Source organism: Saccopteryx leptura, chromosome 2 (genome assembly GCF_036850995.1).
Source record: "Saccopteryx leptura isolate mSacLep1 chromosome 2, mSacLep1_pri_phased_curated, whole genome shotgun sequence".
NCBI classification, from domain to species: Eukaryota; Metazoa; Chordata; class Mammalia; order Chiroptera; family Emballonuridae; genus Saccopteryx; species Saccopteryx leptura.
The window spans coordinates 23,470,394-23,489,579 of record NC_089504.1 but is presented as its reverse complement, the minus strand read 5'-3'; the positions used below and the strand labels follow the sequence as shown (position 1 = coordinate 23,489,579).

Here is a 19,186-nt window from a genome sequence, read left to right as displayed (position 1 = left end):
AAGTCTGATGACTGGCCTAGGTACCTCACTATTAACCTTCATTTGCTTAAGTCACTAGGTAGAAACCCATGGACTCAGAAGCACATCTCATAGCAAATCCACTCTCCAGCTGGAGCCCTGGCTCTGTTAAGCCTCTGGCACCACCTCTCACATGCAAAATGAGAATTTCTACTTCTGACTGGTTGCCTACTTAACAACCATCACTTCCCTTCCTGGAGTTTCTTCTTCCTTCTATCCAAATTCTTCCTTACCTTGCTTTATATGCTGTCAAAGAGAAGCCTCAGAGAATTGACTCTACACGGCTTCCATCAAGCCACAGTTCCCCTAATTAGAGTGCGAGGACAAGTGTGTTCTCTACTTCCTGTAAATCTCTTCATGGTAACTAATGCAACAATAGGCGAACAAGGAAGCAGGTAAATCACAGCAGTGTTAAATGTTAACTATAACACTAAGTACAACAACTAAATTAACATATTCATGATGGAATACAATTCATAATGGAATCATTACCACGAGAACACTCTTTACTTTTCTCAACTGACAGAGAAAATAAAAACTTGATGACTTTCCATTTGTTTTAAAGACAGAAAATAAGTTCTTGTTTAAATAATTCAGTATATTTTCAATTCCAAATTCAAATCAAACCACAAGACCTATGACATCATAGGATCTATAAAAGAAATCAGAAACTGCCCACTTCCTCAACTACACAGTCCCTAAAGACAGGTGTTCCTTCAGTACAGAGGCACCTGGTGGTGAGCAGAGGACACCGAGGCTTCATCATGTGTTAAAGGATCATGGGACACATCATTTGGAAACTGCTATGCCTACACTTAGAAAATTGGCTAAATACACCAACCCTCATGAAAAGAACACAAACTTGAGTGTAACCCAGAGCTCAGTCTCTGCTTGCTTGCCAAAGGACTAAAAAAACTTCTCACTCCTGACATGCTCACTCTCCTTTAACCAATTATTTTCTTGGCCAGATCAAACTAAAACAGATACAAATATCTGAAAAAGAGTTAAAATGGAATGTATAATTTTTTCTGCGTTCAATGTTGATGCAGAGAACAGAAGAAGGTTCTTGACGATTACAAATGGACTGGCTGAACATGCGGTACCAGCAGGGGGGGTGTACTCGTCTTCGGTCACCAGCCAGGCGTCTCGCGCGGCCACGGAACTGGTCCCTATCGCAGCACTGGTGATGGCTTCGCCGACAGTGAACTGGAGTTCTATCTGCTTGGCCTGCAATGAAGGAAACAGAGCCATGAATCAGAGAGAACGCTTCCCACAACATCCATTTGCTGGAAAGGCTGCTTAATACCCTGTTTCTCAGCATGCTTCCTTTTCATGCTTTTGCCTGGACTGCTTTCAACTAACCTGGGTGAGGAAATGAAGAAGGAAGGGTGACTTGGACATCTTTTTCCAAGTCCCTGTTGCACCCCTCAGCCCAGTACAGAACCACAACACAATGACTTGAACCTCTGGAAGCAGGACACCGGGTGGAAGGCACCGACTGAAGCCACACACTGGTCTCAGCGCAAACCATCGCTCTGCCTCACCAGCTGCCTGCCCTACTCCAACTCCCAGTCTCAATTGCTCATGAGTAGTATGAGCATAATACCACCGCCCACCTCGTCTGGCTGGAAGGGTTAAATGAGGTGACCGTACAGAAAGCTCCAGGTGGACACCTCATTTCCAGTGACTGCAACAATAAATAGCAGCCACTGTAATTTATTAACAACTCCTCTTTGCAATCTTAAATTATATGATTTTATTTTTAAATGGATCAGAAAAAACAGAGAATAATAAAGCATATGTGGTAAAGTGTTAAAATTTGGTAACTCTGGATAAAGGATATAAGAGAGTTCTTCACACTATTCTTACAATTGCACTGCAAGTTTAAAATTGTTTCAAAAATCAAATGCTGGGAAACTTCTGTACAGAAGTTTTTCCGATTTTTAAAAATTCGATTTCGAAGTTTTGACATGCTTCACGATTATGAATCACTGACTCCACACGGAACCAGGTCGTAGTTCCCTCCGGCACTGTTCTGTGTGCACCATGACCAGGAAGGAATCGACAACCGGGGACACAAGGAATACAGAGCAGGCCGCGTGGGGGAACCAAAGGCTCCAGTCGTGATGAGGTGTCAGTGCTCCTCTGAGAAAAAGGGGTGTAAGGGCGTCAACCCCAGCTTCCCTGCTCAAAGGCTTCCCTTGGCAACTCTAAACTGAGAAAAAGCTATTTCAACACAGAGAATCTGATATCAGAGATTCATTTTATGTGCCTCATTTTCACGAGTTGCATTACAAACAAAACCCAAACCCCTCACCTCACTAATGAATGACACACTATCTGGACTTTAAATATTCCAGAAATATAAAAAAAAAATTTTTTTTTTTTGTATTTTTCTGAAGCTAGAAACGGGGAGAGACAGTCAGACAGACTCCCACATGCGCCCGACCGGGATCCACCCGGCATGCCCACCAGGGGCGACGCTCTGCCCACCAGGGGGCGATGCTCTGCCCCTCTGGGGCGTCGCTCTGTTGCGACCAGAGCCACTCTAGGGCCTGGGGCAGAGGCCAAGGAGCCATCCCCAGCGCCCGGGCCATCTTTGCTCCAATGGAGCCTCAGCTGCGGGAGGGGAAGAGAGAGACAGAGAGGAAGGAGAGGGGGAGGGGTAGAGAAGCAGATGAGCAACTGTGTGCCCTGGCCGGGAATTGAACCAGGGACTTCTGCACGCCAGGCCAACGCTCTACCACTGAGCCAACGGGCCAGGGCCATAAAAATTTTTTAATGAAATAAAAATAGAAGTATAGGGATCCATGATATTATCTCTTTACTTTTGTGTTAAAATTTTCCATACTAAAATATTTTTAAAAAACAAAAAAACTTTAAGACTTTGTCCTATGAAGCTATTTGCTTCTGATTGATGCATTTTTTCATTCTATACTTCTAAACTCTTAATGGTTTCAACAGCAAGTTAAAATTACAAATAAACCTTCATGTATTTAAACAAAACTAGAAGAAACCCTGCTCTCTCATAAATTAAAAAAAAGTGAAAGATGGACAAGTAGTTATTATAAGCTTTCCCCAAGTGGTTACAAAGTCAGTGACATCCAGGAAGAACCTGATGTGGGCATAATTCACGATCAAAAAATCACCTTCAAATATGGAGGTCAGAATCCAGAGACCTGAATTTAAATACTGACTCTGTCACTCTGCTGCCTTGTCCTCGGCCCCAACTCTCCCCTCTCCTCCTCCATCCTTCAAGGGCCAACAGCAGCCTCACCTCAACAAAACCCACACCAATTCTCCTGACAGAAGTGCCCATACCTCCTTTATGAGTCTACTGCTTTATATACAAATGTCTCATCAGGTTCGGTTACTCCACCAGCGTTTACTGAGGTCCTACCATTAACAGTCACACTGCTAGGCACTTGTTTTATAGAGGAGCAAAACAGACTTTGCCTTCAGGCTAGTGGACCATTAGACACTGTGATGCATGCTGTGAAGAAAGAGAATGGAGGGTCATGACAGCACCAATAACTAAAGAAGGTACTCTAGGTTGAAGAGTCAGGGCAGGCTTTTCAAGGGACACAGCAACGACCCAAGAAAGAAGGAAGTACGGGCCCTTCAAAAGCTCAGAGCAAAGGATGCAGAAGCTGGTGTACAAAAATGTGAGTGGCAAGAATCAAAGCTGGGCCCTGGTCAGGTGGGTCAGTAGGGTGGAGCATCATCCCAACATGCCAACAGTGCAGGTTCAATCCCCAGTCAGGGCACATATAAGAATCAACTGATAAGTGGGGGAACAACAAGTTGCTGTTTCTCTCTCTCCCTCTCTCACTCAAAGTCAATAAATAAAAATTTAACAACAAAAAATCAAAGCTGGATCAAGGTCCAGATCAGCCTGTGCTATATGACAAGTACCACACTGGGCCAGCCGCTGTCAAATGGCAGGTCTTCAACACACTGGAGGTCAGAGCTAAGTCATCAGATAAAATAACAACCGGACTATCAGCACCCACGACCCACATCTACCCAACAGCGTAGATTTCCTATACTTTATACTTTACTCAAAAATGAGGAGAAAAGAACTTCCCAGTTAAGTGATTTAGTCAATGCTATGCCAACCATAGTGATGAGCTCAAGGCTGGCACTCAGTAAATACTTGGTGAATAAATAAATAAAAATTTAAGTTAAAACTTCAGAACATGCAATATTCCAACTAAAAAAGAAATGTCTTGTTTGAATGACTAATAATGAGATAGCAATATAAATACCTCAACAGAATCCATCAGCCCTTGCAAGAGGAGTTTCTGGTGAGGAAAATCTCCATCCCCAACTGGAAAATATCCAAGTGTTTGGATTGCTCGTTCTTTCATCTAGAAGAAGGGAAAATTGTTTTTTAAACGAAGTATATAACAGCTTTATCCCAGAAGAATATTTCCAAAGTAAGATGGCAGGAAGGGGGCAGTCTGTTTAACTGTAATACAGCAGTAGTGTTAGATTTTTTTTTAAGTATTCAATTTTACAGAATTATGTCTATAGGACACTGACAGGCAAAAGACATAAAACTGAGTCCATTGCCTGGCCTGTGGTGGCTCAGTGGACAGAGCATCAACCTAGAACACTGAAGTCACTGGTTTGAAACCCTGGGCTTGCCTGGTCAAGGCACATATGAGAAGCAACAAGTAAGCAATGAATAACTAAAGTGAAGCAAGTACGAGTTGATACTTCTTGCCCCCACAATGTAAAATCAATAAATAACATCTTTTTAAAAAATCCTGAGTCCATTAAGGACCCACAGCTGCAAAAGAAGGAAGAAGAAAACCTTTACCTAGGTTTTTCCTTCAAACTGTAACAGTTATAAATGTAGTTCCAGGCCCAAAGGACCTAAGATCAAATCATACAGCCTGACCATTTCCATAGCCTTTACAGGTATGTAATCTATGCAAATGTTTCACCTCTCTGTGACTCTATTTCTTCACCTGAAAAACACAGATGACACTGGAACTACTTCACCAGAAGTTTTGGAGGATCCGACTAATGAATGTATGTAAAGCACTTAGCAGAAGCCTTGCCCATTACAGGTGCTCAGCAATGGTTGCTAATGATTACTTAATAAGGACAAACTGTGCTTCTGATCATCTCAGAATGATTTAAACAGCAACCCTACCAAGAATAAGATGACATTATAAGTTGTAGTCAACTGTTTTGCTGCCCATCAAATTTTCTTGTATTTCAACACTGAGGTGCTTTGAACACAAAGGAAATGTTTTAAAGTCTATAAAAATTTTTACCTAAAACTAAAAAACTACAAATGTCCTTTCCCTCACAGATTACTCACACTGCTTACTAATGCCCAGACTTCTTAAAATCAGACTGGCTGCAGGGGGTCAAGGCTTAGATTTGGTCTGAAATAACAAAAATCTTCACATTATTTGACACTTTATTATCCACCTTTTGGGTGACAAAAGAATGACCTGATGCATTTAACACTTTACCCAGCTCTTCCTAGCTGGCACCTAAACTGGAGTGATTGGGTCAAATGCTGCGTGCACAAGGGTTACGAATGAATCATCCCTACCTCAAAATTAGTAATCCAGATTTTCCTCTTCATCAGTCCTTTTCACAGTCAATCCTTACAGCTGCAGTGCTCATTACAATTATTTTTGCACATATATATGAATAAAAATTTCAAGAGAAGGAAAAAAGGAAGAGACTTGCCTTATTTGTTTCTTTGCTGGAGGGTATCCGGTTCAGCAAGCTTTCCACAAGATGTAACTTGGTGAAGCCAGATCCGTCACTGGGGACAGGGAGCGGGCCATTCCTGCCAATTTCCCCCAGCGCCGTACAAGCAGCAATTGCTAGGAGGGGCGATGTACTGTCCAAAAATGATCCTGTGAGCACATTTAGACAAAATTGAGACTACAATACTATTATCCTTGTGAGTCAAAGCAATGTACTCACGATTTTTTTAGTCAGTAAAACATAAAAACCATGGAAACGGCACAGTGTCCTTTATTTAATATTTAAAGTTTTTCCTATAACATAATCATCCATTATATAAAAAATTACAGAAAAGAAAGTCCACAAAAGTACAGTAACTTTTATTGTTATTAAAAACAGAATTTAGCATCAAGTAAGGCTTGTGCCTTTAAAGTTCACACTGCTGTAAAAAAAAATTAAAATGCTACGTTAAATTTTAACCTAATTCAAAACCTGCAACATCCATGTCAGCATGAACACATTGATTTACCTATTGTTTCTGTGGCGCTCCGAATGAGTTCCTCTTGTTCGGGCAGGAAATCGGCACTGGTCTCCAGGTCTTGCTGCTCTGCCATTCTCATTTTCTTTTTAGCCAAATATCTTCCTATTGTAAATCCCAAGGCAAGCAAGGATCCATGCTGTATCTCTGGGCTCTGAGATTAACAACACAATAGCAAATGTCTCTCTCTCTCACTCTCTCTCTCTCTCTCTCTCTCTCTGACATGTGCAAGAACACACTGAAATAACAGTGTGTTTTTTAGTCATCTCAACAAAACATAAAGCCAAAGAATAAAGTGATCTTTTCAGATTCTACTGGATGCTAATGAATCAGACTTAAGGAACAAGAGAAACTTTGAGTTTCCAACACAGATAATTCCAAGAACTTAAGCTGAGTCTTGATTCACTTCAAGATTTAGATTCCCTACTTCCCACTCCCTCTCCAACTCTGGGTGAGGTGACTCTCTTGCATGTTGCCGCAGTACCCAAACTACCTTCTAGCTTATAGCACTTATGTAACATATATAACTACACTATAATAATTTCTCCCAATTGCTAACCAAAAACATTAAACAGAACCTTTAATTGCTAAAACCTCCAAAACCAAGGTAGGCAATAAAATACTTGAAAGCGCAGGGTTCTAAAATATCATACTTGAAACCTGTGTTTTCTGACTGGACAGGCATAAACACAGACAGCAGCACCTGTGTTTACTCCCTGTTACATTTCTAGCACCTAAAACTGCCTATCAGACACAGGTCCTCAAATTTATTGAATAAACTGACTTAATCAATATATTATCTATCACACTTCATCTTTACAATCATAAAAGTTCATTTTACGAAAGAGACCACAAGAAATAAAAATACATTAGATGCATTTGTAGAATTCTATCTCCCACAAAAACAGAATGAAGACCATACTGGCAACATACATGATTATCTTTTGTAGTCTTTATAAGCTGCTCTACCATTGGCTTCAACTCATTTCCCGACACTGTCGACACCACCACCGAATAAAACAGCGCTGCCAACTCACGCATCTCTTCTTTACTGCTGTTCATCAGACTCTGAGCAGTGCAGAAAAAGAAATATACACGATATATATTCATCTTCCTGCTGATAATATCTAACATTTAAGATTAAAAGAATAAATGACACACTATATTGTTCAATCTATTGGCATCAATGAGAAAGAAACACAAGTTATTATTTCAAAAGTTATATACCAGAATATATATACCAGAATCTTCTTCTATGCACGTCCACCAAAGACACAAAGTATAAAAAAGGTGGAATCAACACACAGATGCTTCCAAACAGGTTCAACAAATGTTTCCTGTAAAGAACCAAATAGGCTTTGTGGGCCATATGGTCTCTGTCACAACTCCATTCTGTCATCATAGTGCAAAAGCAGCCACAGACAATAAACATGTGTATCTGTGTTCCAAAAAAACTCCATGGACATTCTACTTCTCACATGGCAATAAATGTTATTTGTCTTCTGATTTCTTCAACCATTTAAAATTGTAAAAACCATTCTTGGCCTTAGGCCATATAAAATTAGGCCAGATTTTGGCACATGGACTAGTAGTCTGAGGACCCCTGATCCACAAGATCAAAAGTTAAAAACTCAAACATCATTTTAAAATCAGCAAATATTCACAAAGAACAAAAACCTTTTCTAAATTAAAAAAAATTTCATGAGAGCAGAATTTCCAGGAAAGTGTAAAACTCACGTCTTGGTAAGTTCCATTTGTGCTTTCACAAGTGAAGAGATAAGCTGTACCTTTAACCATAACTCAAAAAGATCTGCACTATGTAGAACAAGAAGTATATAAAACTATAAGGGCCATAGCTGTACTAAGAAAATTATTCATTGTAACTGAAATTCAAATTCAACTGGGCATCTTGTATTTTTATTCCTAAACCTGCTGTGGTGTGACCGTGGGACAAGAACACCCTTCTGCAGAGCTGGCGAGAGTGTAAACTGGTACCGCTCATGTGGACGAGCACTAAGTTGCTAAAGCCATGTCCTAAACTCCACTTCTAGGAATCCACCTAAAAAATATCCTTCCTCATCTTCAAATGGACGGACTGCTCCTTGCAGCAGACTGGAAGTGCCCTCAGTGACCATCAGGAAGGATCTAAAAGGGGCATGGTGCACTCAAACAGAAGAAAACAATGGCACTGCTCAAGAGGATGCTGTCTGCAGTTACACAGGCACACTGCCACGTTCCAGCATTAAGTGAAACAAGGTAAGGCACAAAACCAAGGGATAACTATGCTGCCTGCATCAAAGGAGGGAGAAAAACAACAAATGCTAACTTTTATTTGTGTATCACACATAAGTACACTCTACAAGGTACACCACCTATAAATAAGTGATGACCCATGTATATTTGTGTGCATTTACCAGTGAGAGGGGAAAGGACAGGAAGCTGGGGGATCTGGGTAGGTGGGAGACAGTTATGGAAAGGAGACATCTACATATTTTTTATTTAAACTATAAAAATCTATTAAACTTTAAAAAACTGAAAAATAACTCTCTTTTACTCATATGACTCAATCTTCTCCCACTCTGACTAGATGGATCATTGAGATGCAATGACCTACATGCTTCTCAGGAAGTGTGTGATGATGAGTTTTCAAAATGACCTGAAGGCAGCCCAGGTCACAGGAACACTGGTAGGAAGATACAGTCATGAGACTGACACGTCAAAGGGAAATATGCAGGCCCAGGACATACCTTTATCCATTCTATTTTGTCCACAAATTTGGTAGCCAGCTTTTCTGGATACACTGAGACAGCTTCCAAGAGACAGTACATGACTGGCAAACCTAAATAAGAAAGCATTCAGAACTATTTTAATTTCAATAGAAGAAAGAGAATAGAACATTTCAATAAACATTCAGGGATCACTAAATGCCTGTAAGGGATAAGGCTACTGCTTTAGGAGGCAATCCCCAGTCTACAAAATAAAAATTTTAACCTAAATACAGGGTGTGATGCAATACAGCAAATTTACAGATTAGTTATCTATACAAAGATGTTCTGTTCTCCACACCCACTTCCAAAGTAAAAATGTATTATTCATGATTACCATTTATTTTTGAAAAGAGAATGCATCAAAGATGAATTATGTAAGTTTAGAAAAGAAACAAAGACTAATGTTCAATTACAGGGGTGAAGAGAGAAAATAATTTTGCTATATATTCTTAGCTGAGTTCAAAAGCAGATTTTTTCTTAAGTGCTGTAATATCTGTCCTCAGCATCACAACCTCCTACCTCCAACACCTGCTAACAGCTGCTGAAGCAGGCCAATGTAGATCTGAACAGGGTTGGTTTCTCCACTCTTAGATGACGAGGATGCCACCTGGTTGCCCGACATTAAAGTCCGTATATAGCGTCCAATGGCCGGGGCATGATCTTGCATATCCGCCAAACTCTGAGAGGTGGGCACCACTCCTGCACTGTGAGCTAGGCACATTCGTAGGTAAAGAACTATCTAAACACCAAGGGAAGAAGAATATCAGGTACGTTTTTCAAAAAACCAGTGTGGGAGGATATTCCTCAAAGTGACAGCCTCCGGTTTTGATTCCCCTATCTCCTTCATAAAGCTATTCAACAATCCTCACAGCCCTGGCCAGTTGGCTCAGTGGTAGAGCGTCGGCCTGGCGTGCAGGAGTCCTGGGTTCGATTCCCGGCCAGGGCACACAGGAGAAGTGCCCATCTGCTTCTCCACCCCTCCCCCTCTCCTTCCTATCTGTCTCTCTCTTTCCCTCCCACAGCCAAGGCTCCATTGGAGCAAAGTTGGCCCGGGCACTGAGGATGGCTCCATGGCCTCTGCCTCAGGCGCTGGAATGGCTCTGGTTGCAACGGAGCAATGCCCCAGGTGGGCAGAGCATCGCCCCCTGGTGGGCGTGCCGGGTGGATCCCAGTCGGGCGCATGGGGGAGTCTGTCTGACTGCCTCCCCATTTCCAACTTCAGGAAGATACAAAAAAGAATCCTCACAGAAGCTGAAAAACATTACTCAATATATTAACTGAAATTACCATGGAGCAAAATTTACCTAACAAGATTTATAAATCCAAAGAGTGTTCTTTAGTGCCGTTCAACAGAGTTAAAATGCAAACTCAACTTTTAAGAGTCTAAAATATTACAATGAAAACCATTATATATATTTTTAAAAGGTGTGTGTGAGTATGAGAGAGACTGAGTAGAAACCAGAGGCAAATGATCTATTCCTCTGAAACTCCACTTGTATTTAATCTCCACTAACAAAGAATTTGAGAAAGTGGGTTCCAATCATGTATGGAAGAGTAAATATAACAACATAAAACCTCTGATACAAACTGGCTACTAAGAAGACCTCTGAAAGCTCTTGCCTTGACAGTTAAAATAGGATAGGCAGCAATTTCACTGTAAGTAAAACTTGCTCTTGTCATTTAATTAATGCAAGTCAATAACCTAAACAATAGAATTTCCACTACTAAATGTGGTAAATGAATCTCTTGCCAACCTTCAAAACTGGACAACCCAACCAACCTCAACACATTGTTGACTTTAAAATTCCAATCTTATTTGCTGTAAAATCCCAATAGAAATCAATGTGGAGCATCCAGTTCCTTCACGGAGAATCTCACTGAGGAAAATATGTTTATAGACTCCACTAGGAATTAAAATAATACCAATTACCAATACTGTATTTCTAACAAACAACCATCAAGAACAATGACACCACAATATGAGTATCTAGAACACAAAAAATTCACAGGCATCTCTTTAGGTGTGACACTGTCTTTTAGACTCTTTAGAGAAAGCAAAATAGCAATATAAGTCAATCCTACCTCTCCAAAGGCTGCTGGGTTAAATGGAAGGACAGTGGTCCCAGTCATATACTTGGCTGGAGTTTTCATTCGATGGGAAGCCTAACAAAATAAGCCCAAAACAAACACAATTACTGAAAAATAAAGTATATGTGTCCTTCCTCAATTCAAAAATAATTGTACTTCTAGCTACATTATTGTCTGCTATTGTTTTTTCTAATTAAAACATTTTTCCATTAATCATGCTGATTGTTCATATCCATCAAACCCTAAATGAGCCTGATTAGGAGGTAGAGCAGTTGACAGAGTGTCAGCCTGGGACACTGAGGGCCCAGATTCAAAACCCCGAGGTTGCTAGCTTGAACGTGGGCTTACCAGCTTGAGCATAGGGTTACTGGCTTGAACATGGGATCATAGACATGACCCCACGGTCGCTGACTTGACCCCAAGGTCACTGACGTGAGCCCAAAGTCACTGGCTTGAGCCCAAAACCACTGGCTTAAGCATAGGTTCACCAGCTTGAACATGGGATCATAGACATGACTCCATGGTCACTGGCTTGAGCCCAAGGTCGCTGGCTTGAGCAAGGGGTTGCTTGCTCTGCTGGAGCCCCCTAGTCAAGGCACATATGAGAAAGCAATCAATGAACAACTAAGGTGCCACAACTATGAGTTGATGCTTCTCATCTCTCTCCCTTCCTGTCTGTCTGTCTGTCCCTGTCTATCTGTACCCCTCTAGCAAAGAAAAAAAAGAAACAAAAAAACAAAAAATAATAAGTATGTTGCATTTTCTTCCTTGTGTTTTCACTGGCTTGTTTAAAAAGAATAAACCTAGTCTAGGCATCTATTGACACAGGCACTGCAGGGCACTGCATGCCAGATCTTTTCATTAATACGGAGGCAGGAGCAAAATATGAGCCCAAGAGCATCTTCTGATCACAAATGTGACTGTACTATGGAGAAGAGAATCACAGCTACTTAGTACTGGACCGCCACTCCCTTAAGATGTCTATCTGAGCAAAAAGCCAGGACCACCAGTAGAAGTGGAATATGCTAGACCACCCCCCAGCACACTCAAAGAAACACTGATGTAAAAAGTAGAACAGGATCAGGGCTGGCAGTCAGGACTGCCCATGCCCTCTGACCTATCAGCAGAGAACAATGCAAAAACAAGAGACTTGCAAAAGCAGATGTGTTCTCTTATGTTCATAATGGAAAAAATCTGAACTGCTCCCTGCATCATTCTTAAACTTATGACATCTTAAATAATGTCACTAAAAATAAAAAAAAAGAAGATGTATTTTTAAGCATGTCAGACCAAGGGGAAAATTTTCAAATACAGCCAAAGTGTTGAAGAACATATAAGGAACTGTAAGCAATTCAGATTTGGAAAAAGATGAATTACATTTGAGAATTATATTTTTCTCCTCATTTTGTACCTTCTTCTTATTGTGAATATTGACATTGTTAGAAACTAGACTACTATTCATCCCTTAGTGATAACATTTTAAGTGTGTCACCTAAAAGATGTATGTTTCTTTTCATCATCCATTACATAACTCAAACTAATTATCTGAGGTTGAATGCCATACCTTTTCTTGGATATAATACACCATTTCTGGGAAAGAAGGCATCTGCTTAGAAGCATTGTCTTTTCTGTTTTTACCAGGAAGACACCTTAATACTCGTTGTGCTTCTCCATGAACTTCTTCCCGTCTTTCAGACAAATAAGAACAAAAAATAAATTTCACCAATTGCAGAACGATCATTTTAATACTAAGAACAACAATCTTACTTGGCAGCTGGGGTTCTGAGAAAATATCTTAAATATATTCTTGTCTAGCTAAACAGTCATAAGATACACTATAAGAAATTACTTCTTTCTGGAAATTTCATGAGCTTTGAAGTTATGTTGCTTGTATCTCTGAATTTTATCCACAGGTAAAAAACAAGAGAGGCCTATGACTACAGGTTTATATCATACTAAGGGCCATACTTTGAACTCTAATAAATTGCTTCTAAATTCCACAGACCAACACTGCAAACAACATAATTTTAGCAATTTTCAAATAACTTTAAAATGAACCCGAATTCAAATTAACACCTTTTAAAACTTACGGATCTCCTGCAGCTAGTAAGAGCAGATATCTGGAAGGTATATGATCTGAGGGAAACACTGTGCTGGCAAATTTCACAGCCACTTGTCGAACTTGAACCTCAGGCTTTTGGACACATAAACACACACACACACACAAAAACACAGATTAAAAAAAATTACCAACTACTCATTCCAGTCAAGATAAGACATCTTAATTGTAAACAATCAAAATGTAAGTTGCTATTTCAATAAAAATGTCTAAATTTTAAAAAAGCAGTTATTTAAAATCTTAGTAATGTTGTTTAAAAGCCTCTGTACCTTTAGGACCTAAGCGGACCTTCCCAGTACAGCAGGACAACCTGCACACACTGCAGTGGGAGAACCTCTCTGTGCATGCACATCCGTAGCCCACCCCGGGACTATGGTCACGTGACAGCTTCTTTTTGTGTGTGTGTGTGTGTGTGTGTATTTTTCTGAAGCTAGAAACGAGGAGAGACAAACAGACTCCCGCATGTGCCCGACAGGGATCCACCCGGCACGCCCACCAGGGGGGATGCTCTGCCCACCAGGGGGCGATGCTCTGCCCCTCCGGGGCGTCGCTCTGCCCTGACCAGAGAACCAGAGCCACTCTAGCGCCTGGGGCAAAGGCCAAGGAGCCATCCCCAGCGCCCAGGCCATCTTTGCTCCAATGGAGCCTTGGCTGCGGGAGGGGAAGAGAGAGACAGAGAGGAAGGAGGGGGAGGGGGTGGAGAAGCAAATGGGCGCTTCTCCTATGTGCCCTGGCCGGGAATCGAACCTGGGTCCCCCGCACGCCAGGCCGACGCTCTACCGCTGAGCCAACCGGCCAGGGCCACGTGACAGCTTCTGACCTCCGCCTCTGCTTCCTCAACTCTAAAAGAGTCCGCAAGGGTGAAAGTCGGATATTTTGTAGGGAACATAAACAGAGTTAACTTGGAATCCTTACAAATTTGAAGCAAAATATCTCGAGCTTTTTCAGGTTAGCTCTAAAGTAAAACTGACTCCAAAGCAAAGTTGCAACTATGTAAATAATAGTCAATCAACTTAAATAGATTAATAATCCATGAATACAAAATTCAATCCAGAAACCAGTTGTATGACCTATTGATGCTAAAGCTTTATTTTCATGTACCTCCCCTAGGTCATTCCTCCAGACACAACACAAGTGAGAGGAGAGAGACTAAGAAATACCTAGCATCCCATTCATTCAGTTACTCCTGCTCTTTAGCCCTCCTTGAACTACTGGAAAGAGTGATGATATTAAGGACTAGTCTCAATTATGTAGCCTAGGGTCTGGTTGCCTTAAACATAAACACTAAGAAAGTAAACTGCCTCTGGCTTGGTTGCACAAATACAAGCAGCACCCACCTGTGTTATACAAGCATCACACTTCCTTGTACAGCTATTTAGAAAAACGTTTAAGTATTCTGACCTTCCAAAGAAGCCTATACTTCTTTGTCCATGATATACGACCATGAACCATGTACACCAAGAGCATTTGACAATGAGACTCTCTATATAAAGCTTTATGAGTGTACGTAATTATCCTGTCATAGTTCAACAGAAACCAGATAACTTTGTGAATCTTTAATAATAATCCTCTCAATATATTATTTGGCTGACATATTTATGTCAGCCAAATCTCAGCAAATGTAATTTATATTAATCTCACCAATACTTCTGACATCATTCCCTTCTCTAATCTCCCTCACTTTCTACTCATGGAAATGGAGGACAAAGAACTAAAGAAAACAAACACATTGTACATTGTACAGTATGTTTACATATGTGAGTATATGTGTATATCACTACAGATATTCAAAACTCTCCTATAAATGCCCATGGAACTCAGAGAGGACCAGAAGGAAGACGACACTGCACCGGTACTGGCTTACTTCCTACCGCCTTACTGTGATATATAAGCTTTGTCTTTCCTTCTCTCAGCTACCCCATGTCACCTAGAGAACTCGACCCCAGTGGGCTGTAGTGCACAGCTGCCAGTTAAGACAACATACTTGCAACCTGGAGAACATGACTTTAGGAACAGCTTTCCTACAGTGGAAGGTTTTAAACATAGAGCTCCTGTGACAATCACTCCCTCTTCTCCCCTAAAATCAGATTTCCATCGCAAAGAATTAAATCACAGTCCAATCGAGAGAAAATATGCCTCTTAATTATCAAAATAATTAAAGAAAACAGCACAAGTTAAAGTTTGCTTCTAAAAACGTAAACTGCATATACTACCAGTATCAGAGTTCACACAGGTGGACCCACCTTTATCAAATACGAAGCTACAAGTGCCTCCATAAGAGTTCGCTGTGCTCCTTCCAAAGTGCTATAAGCTCCAACCATCATAGATAATGCTTCTTGAATAGCAAGTCGAGTCTCAGGCTCCTCCTATAAAGATAACAGAGAGTGTTTCCCTCCCCACTGGGTTTCCAGGCGAGCATCCAAACAGAAAGCATATCTGCCAGTTGTTTCCCTACCTTACATAGAGCTTCGAAGAGCTGCTGCACAAGAGCTATGTCCTTAGTGAATAAATGGGGCATTCGACTGCAAGAGAATACAAGACCATCGTTACTACCGTGAATTTCTGTGAGATGAAAAAAAACAACAAAATCAAACACAAATTTTCCTGAACTTGCAATTTCATCTCTGAACACCATGTTACGTAGGTCCACCCAGAAAGCCAAACATTCTTATAAGTAAATATTTAATCCCTCAGCTGTCTAGTCCAAGTAACCCTTAATAATATACACATTATCTATATATTTCCTTTTTATAATTCCATGCATTCAGTTAACATTTCTGATTTTAATATAAAGAAAATAGGTAATTAAGACCAAACTGCTATTTAAACTAAAGGCTACTGTGATCAGGGGCTTCACTATTCTTGCCAGCAGACAAGGAAGGTCTGCTGACAACCCTGGCTGTATCAGTTGAACTCGGGTGGCTTTTTTTCTGAGCCCTGAAGCTCCTTTCCCTGCAACAGAAAGAAGAGCAAGCTCTGTTCTACACGGGCCGAAACAGGACCTGCATGGGGGCTAAAAGCAGCACCTGGTGCCAATGAGGATGCTGCACCTCTATCCCCCTGCCTGGAAATGCAGTGCAGGAAGAGGAAACCAGGAGGAACTAGACAGGGGAAGTCATACTAAGCAGAAGAAAAAAAATCATGTTTGGAAACAGAGCCACTCAGAATCAATAGAACCCTATCAGAGAAGAGAATCACTAGCACAGCCTGATGATGGGGATTACAGAGACTAGCAACAAGAACACTTAACATCAATCAAGTGTCTCTAGGATACAGGAAAATGTAACCCCTTATGATACAATCTAGTTCAAAACCTCATTTCAAGATTACCATTTAATATGGTAATATATCTTCAAATGTAAATTAAAATTTCTCACATCATTTTCCTGCTACAATGAAGACATTTCTGAACAACTTATGGCCATTAAATATATTTCCTTTCAGAATCACAACAAACTTATTCTCCATCCATTATTAATGCCACATAATTTCTCTTGGTTTACCAACAAGGTATCTCTCACTGAAAAAGAGTTTACTCACCTGGAGAGTTTTCCAACAGCTGAATATGCCATTGACAGTAGCTTAGGGTCCTTGAAATTAGGAAGAAAAAAAAAAGAACGAAAAACAGACAAAACAAAAAAAAACACAGTAAACGGCAAAACCTTTTGCTGCAATTATACGCATTATTTTACTCCTTGGTAAACCTGGTCTCACTCTGCCTAACTGCATGATCTTAGGATCTGAACAAAACAAACGAAGTCCAAACCCAGAATTCATCACACTACTCAAATGGAAAACACAACCGTTATCCCAACTCACTACAAAAGGAAAATGCAGTGATCATATATGGAAAGGCTCTCTAAGCTGGTGTTAAATTCATAACATCTTCAACACTATGTAACCTGCAAACACCAAAATTCATCTTTAACACACTAGAAAAACAGCTTATTAACTTCTTAGACAATTCACTATTCATATAACAAGCTAAGATCCTCCCTTTTTCACCCAAAATTGCTGTGAGCAATTCCTTTTAAAATCTGTACTTCTCATATCTTCCACCATAAAAAAATTAAAGGGATCAGTCATCAAGTGAGTTAGTGAGGTTGCCTCTTCAAATTAATTTTACATAATTTTACGTAAACCATTGTATGAGTGACTACTAAAAACAAAATAACATTTCTGTGAGTTGAAGTTTTACATTTAACATCGGAGTCACTCTCCCACACCTACATGGCCACTCTAATGGATTCAACTTTATGGATTCATCACTGGGAAGACACGCAGCTGGCATCTGCAAGTAAGGAGTTAGAGCCCTGTGGTTTATCTGGCCTCTCTCACCTATTTCTAAATATACAAATTCCCCCGAAAAGCCCCAAAGCATTTTTACTTCTATCAACCATCCAAAACATCTGACTATGCCATAAAAATAAGCTGGTGCCTAGGCCTTAAAAACCACACAAGCACTATTCAATAGAATATCTGAGAGCCAGGCCTAACACTGCCCCCAACGCATCAGGCACAACAAATGAGCGCCCTTTAACTAACAATAGCTTCAACTAATGTGCCTTCATCCTGTTCAATAATTTGTATGTACCTCAGTTAACGCTCACAATAATCCAACTAGATGGTATGATTATTTCCATTTTTCTAAAAACAAAGGTCCAAGAATTTAAGTAACTCGCCAAAGAACAAAACTAGGATTCAAACTCAATTCTAACTCCAAGTGGCAAAATCTTAATCATTATCCTATTCCAAACATGCATTCATGTTTAGCTAAGACTTAGGAAAATACTGCTAACTAATTAGAGTTTCTGAAATCTTCCTTTGCTGAGCAAATTCCCCTGCAATACTGGTGACGGTAAGAATGTACAGCATGGACAAACAACAGGGCTGGAAACACTACCACAAAGAAGCCTCACTCAGCTGAGCTTAAGGAATCAAAAATTTACTGAATGCATGTTTTGATAAAATTCTGAATCAGTAAAATCTCAGACCCTAAGAATTAACACTGCTTCTCAATATAAGCGAATCCAAATAGACCCATATAAAAATAAATCATAAAATAAAATTTAATTTTTTTCACTTCCTTTTTATACAATGCCTAAAAGTAGAAAAAATATACTTGTTTTTTAAATATTAAAGTGATAAGTCCCCTCAAGATTCCTATCAGTTTTTAATACTTATTTTGAAAAGAAAAGGCAAAGATGCCAGCAATTTCTGCAATCTGCACTACTTCAAGTATAAATGTTAAATGATGGAACAATATTAAACTGTAACTAAACCAACATGTAAACCAGGAAAATTTATAACAGAAAATACTTTAAAAATATAAAATGTTAACAAAATTTGAGACAAGTCACTTACTTCTTTGTATTCATTGATTAACTTGGTGAGGCCATTCAAAAGCATTGGACCTAATGGCTTAATCTTGATTTCTGGGCAACTTAAAAAAATAGCACACATACACAAAGCAAGGTAAGAATCGCATAATTACGTATCTTTTCACATAATTAAAATAGAGACAACTGAAATAAACTAATCTATCAAAATCAAAATATTTTTAAGATGAACAAACATGATTTCTTTCTAGATAAGCTGTGCTTGAATCATTTGAACACTCCCAACAGCTTAAAAACTTTATAATCAAATAGTTCGGAAAACTTACGTTATACAAATGTGATGGACAAATTGCAGGGATAATGTTCTTAATTTTGAATTTGTATTTGTACCAAAAAGTCCATCATACACCACCTATGAGAAAGAAACTAGTGGTCAAGAACACCAACTAATATTAATAATTGACTAGTCTCAAGTATTAGGATCCAACAGCACATCCCTTGTACTATATATACCTTGTTCTTCAAAATTAATGCAGTTCTTTTTAACACACACACACAATTTAGCTGGCAAACTTAGGAAGCCAACCAGTAGCTCCAT

General features: G+C 39.9%; 1 protein-coding gene across 5 annotated transcripts in view; it reads right to left on the bottom strand.

The window, feature by feature from the left end:
- Positions 1 to 19,186, bottom strand: part of ECPAS (Ecm29 proteasome adaptor and scaffold) — a 117,750-nt gene that overhangs the window by 39,766 nt on the left and 58,798 nt on the right. For all 5 annotated transcript variants that reach the window (XM_066367443.1, XM_066367441.1, XM_066367440.1 and 2 more), the window contains 15 exons: positions 18,915 to 19,000; positions 18,614 to 18,692; positions 16,790 to 16,839; positions 15,705 to 15,771; positions 15,493 to 15,615; positions 13,221 to 13,324; positions 12,695 to 12,818; positions 11,125 to 11,205; positions 9,562 to 9,781; positions 9,022 to 9,113; positions 7,208 to 7,342; positions 6,266 to 6,428; positions 5,734 to 5,906; positions 4,287 to 4,388; positions 1,122 to 1,245 (listed from right to left, as the gene is read on the bottom strand). In XM_066367443.1, the coding sequence (XP_066223540.1) occupies positions 1,122 to 1,245; positions 4,287 to 4,388; positions 5,734 to 5,906; positions 6,266 to 6,428; positions 7,208 to 7,342; positions 9,022 to 9,113; positions 9,562 to 9,781; positions 11,125 to 11,205; positions 12,695 to 12,818; positions 13,221 to 13,324; positions 15,493 to 15,615; positions 15,705 to 15,771; positions 16,790 to 16,839; positions 18,614 to 18,692; positions 18,915 to 19,000 (1,723 nt within the window). The remainder of the gene's footprint in view (positions 1 to 1,121; positions 1,246 to 4,286; positions 4,389 to 5,733; positions 5,907 to 6,265; positions 6,429 to 7,207; positions 7,343 to 9,021; positions 9,114 to 9,561; positions 9,782 to 11,124; positions 11,206 to 12,694; positions 12,819 to 13,220; positions 13,325 to 15,492; positions 15,616 to 15,704; positions 15,772 to 16,789; positions 16,840 to 18,613; positions 18,693 to 18,914; positions 19,001 to 19,186) is intronic.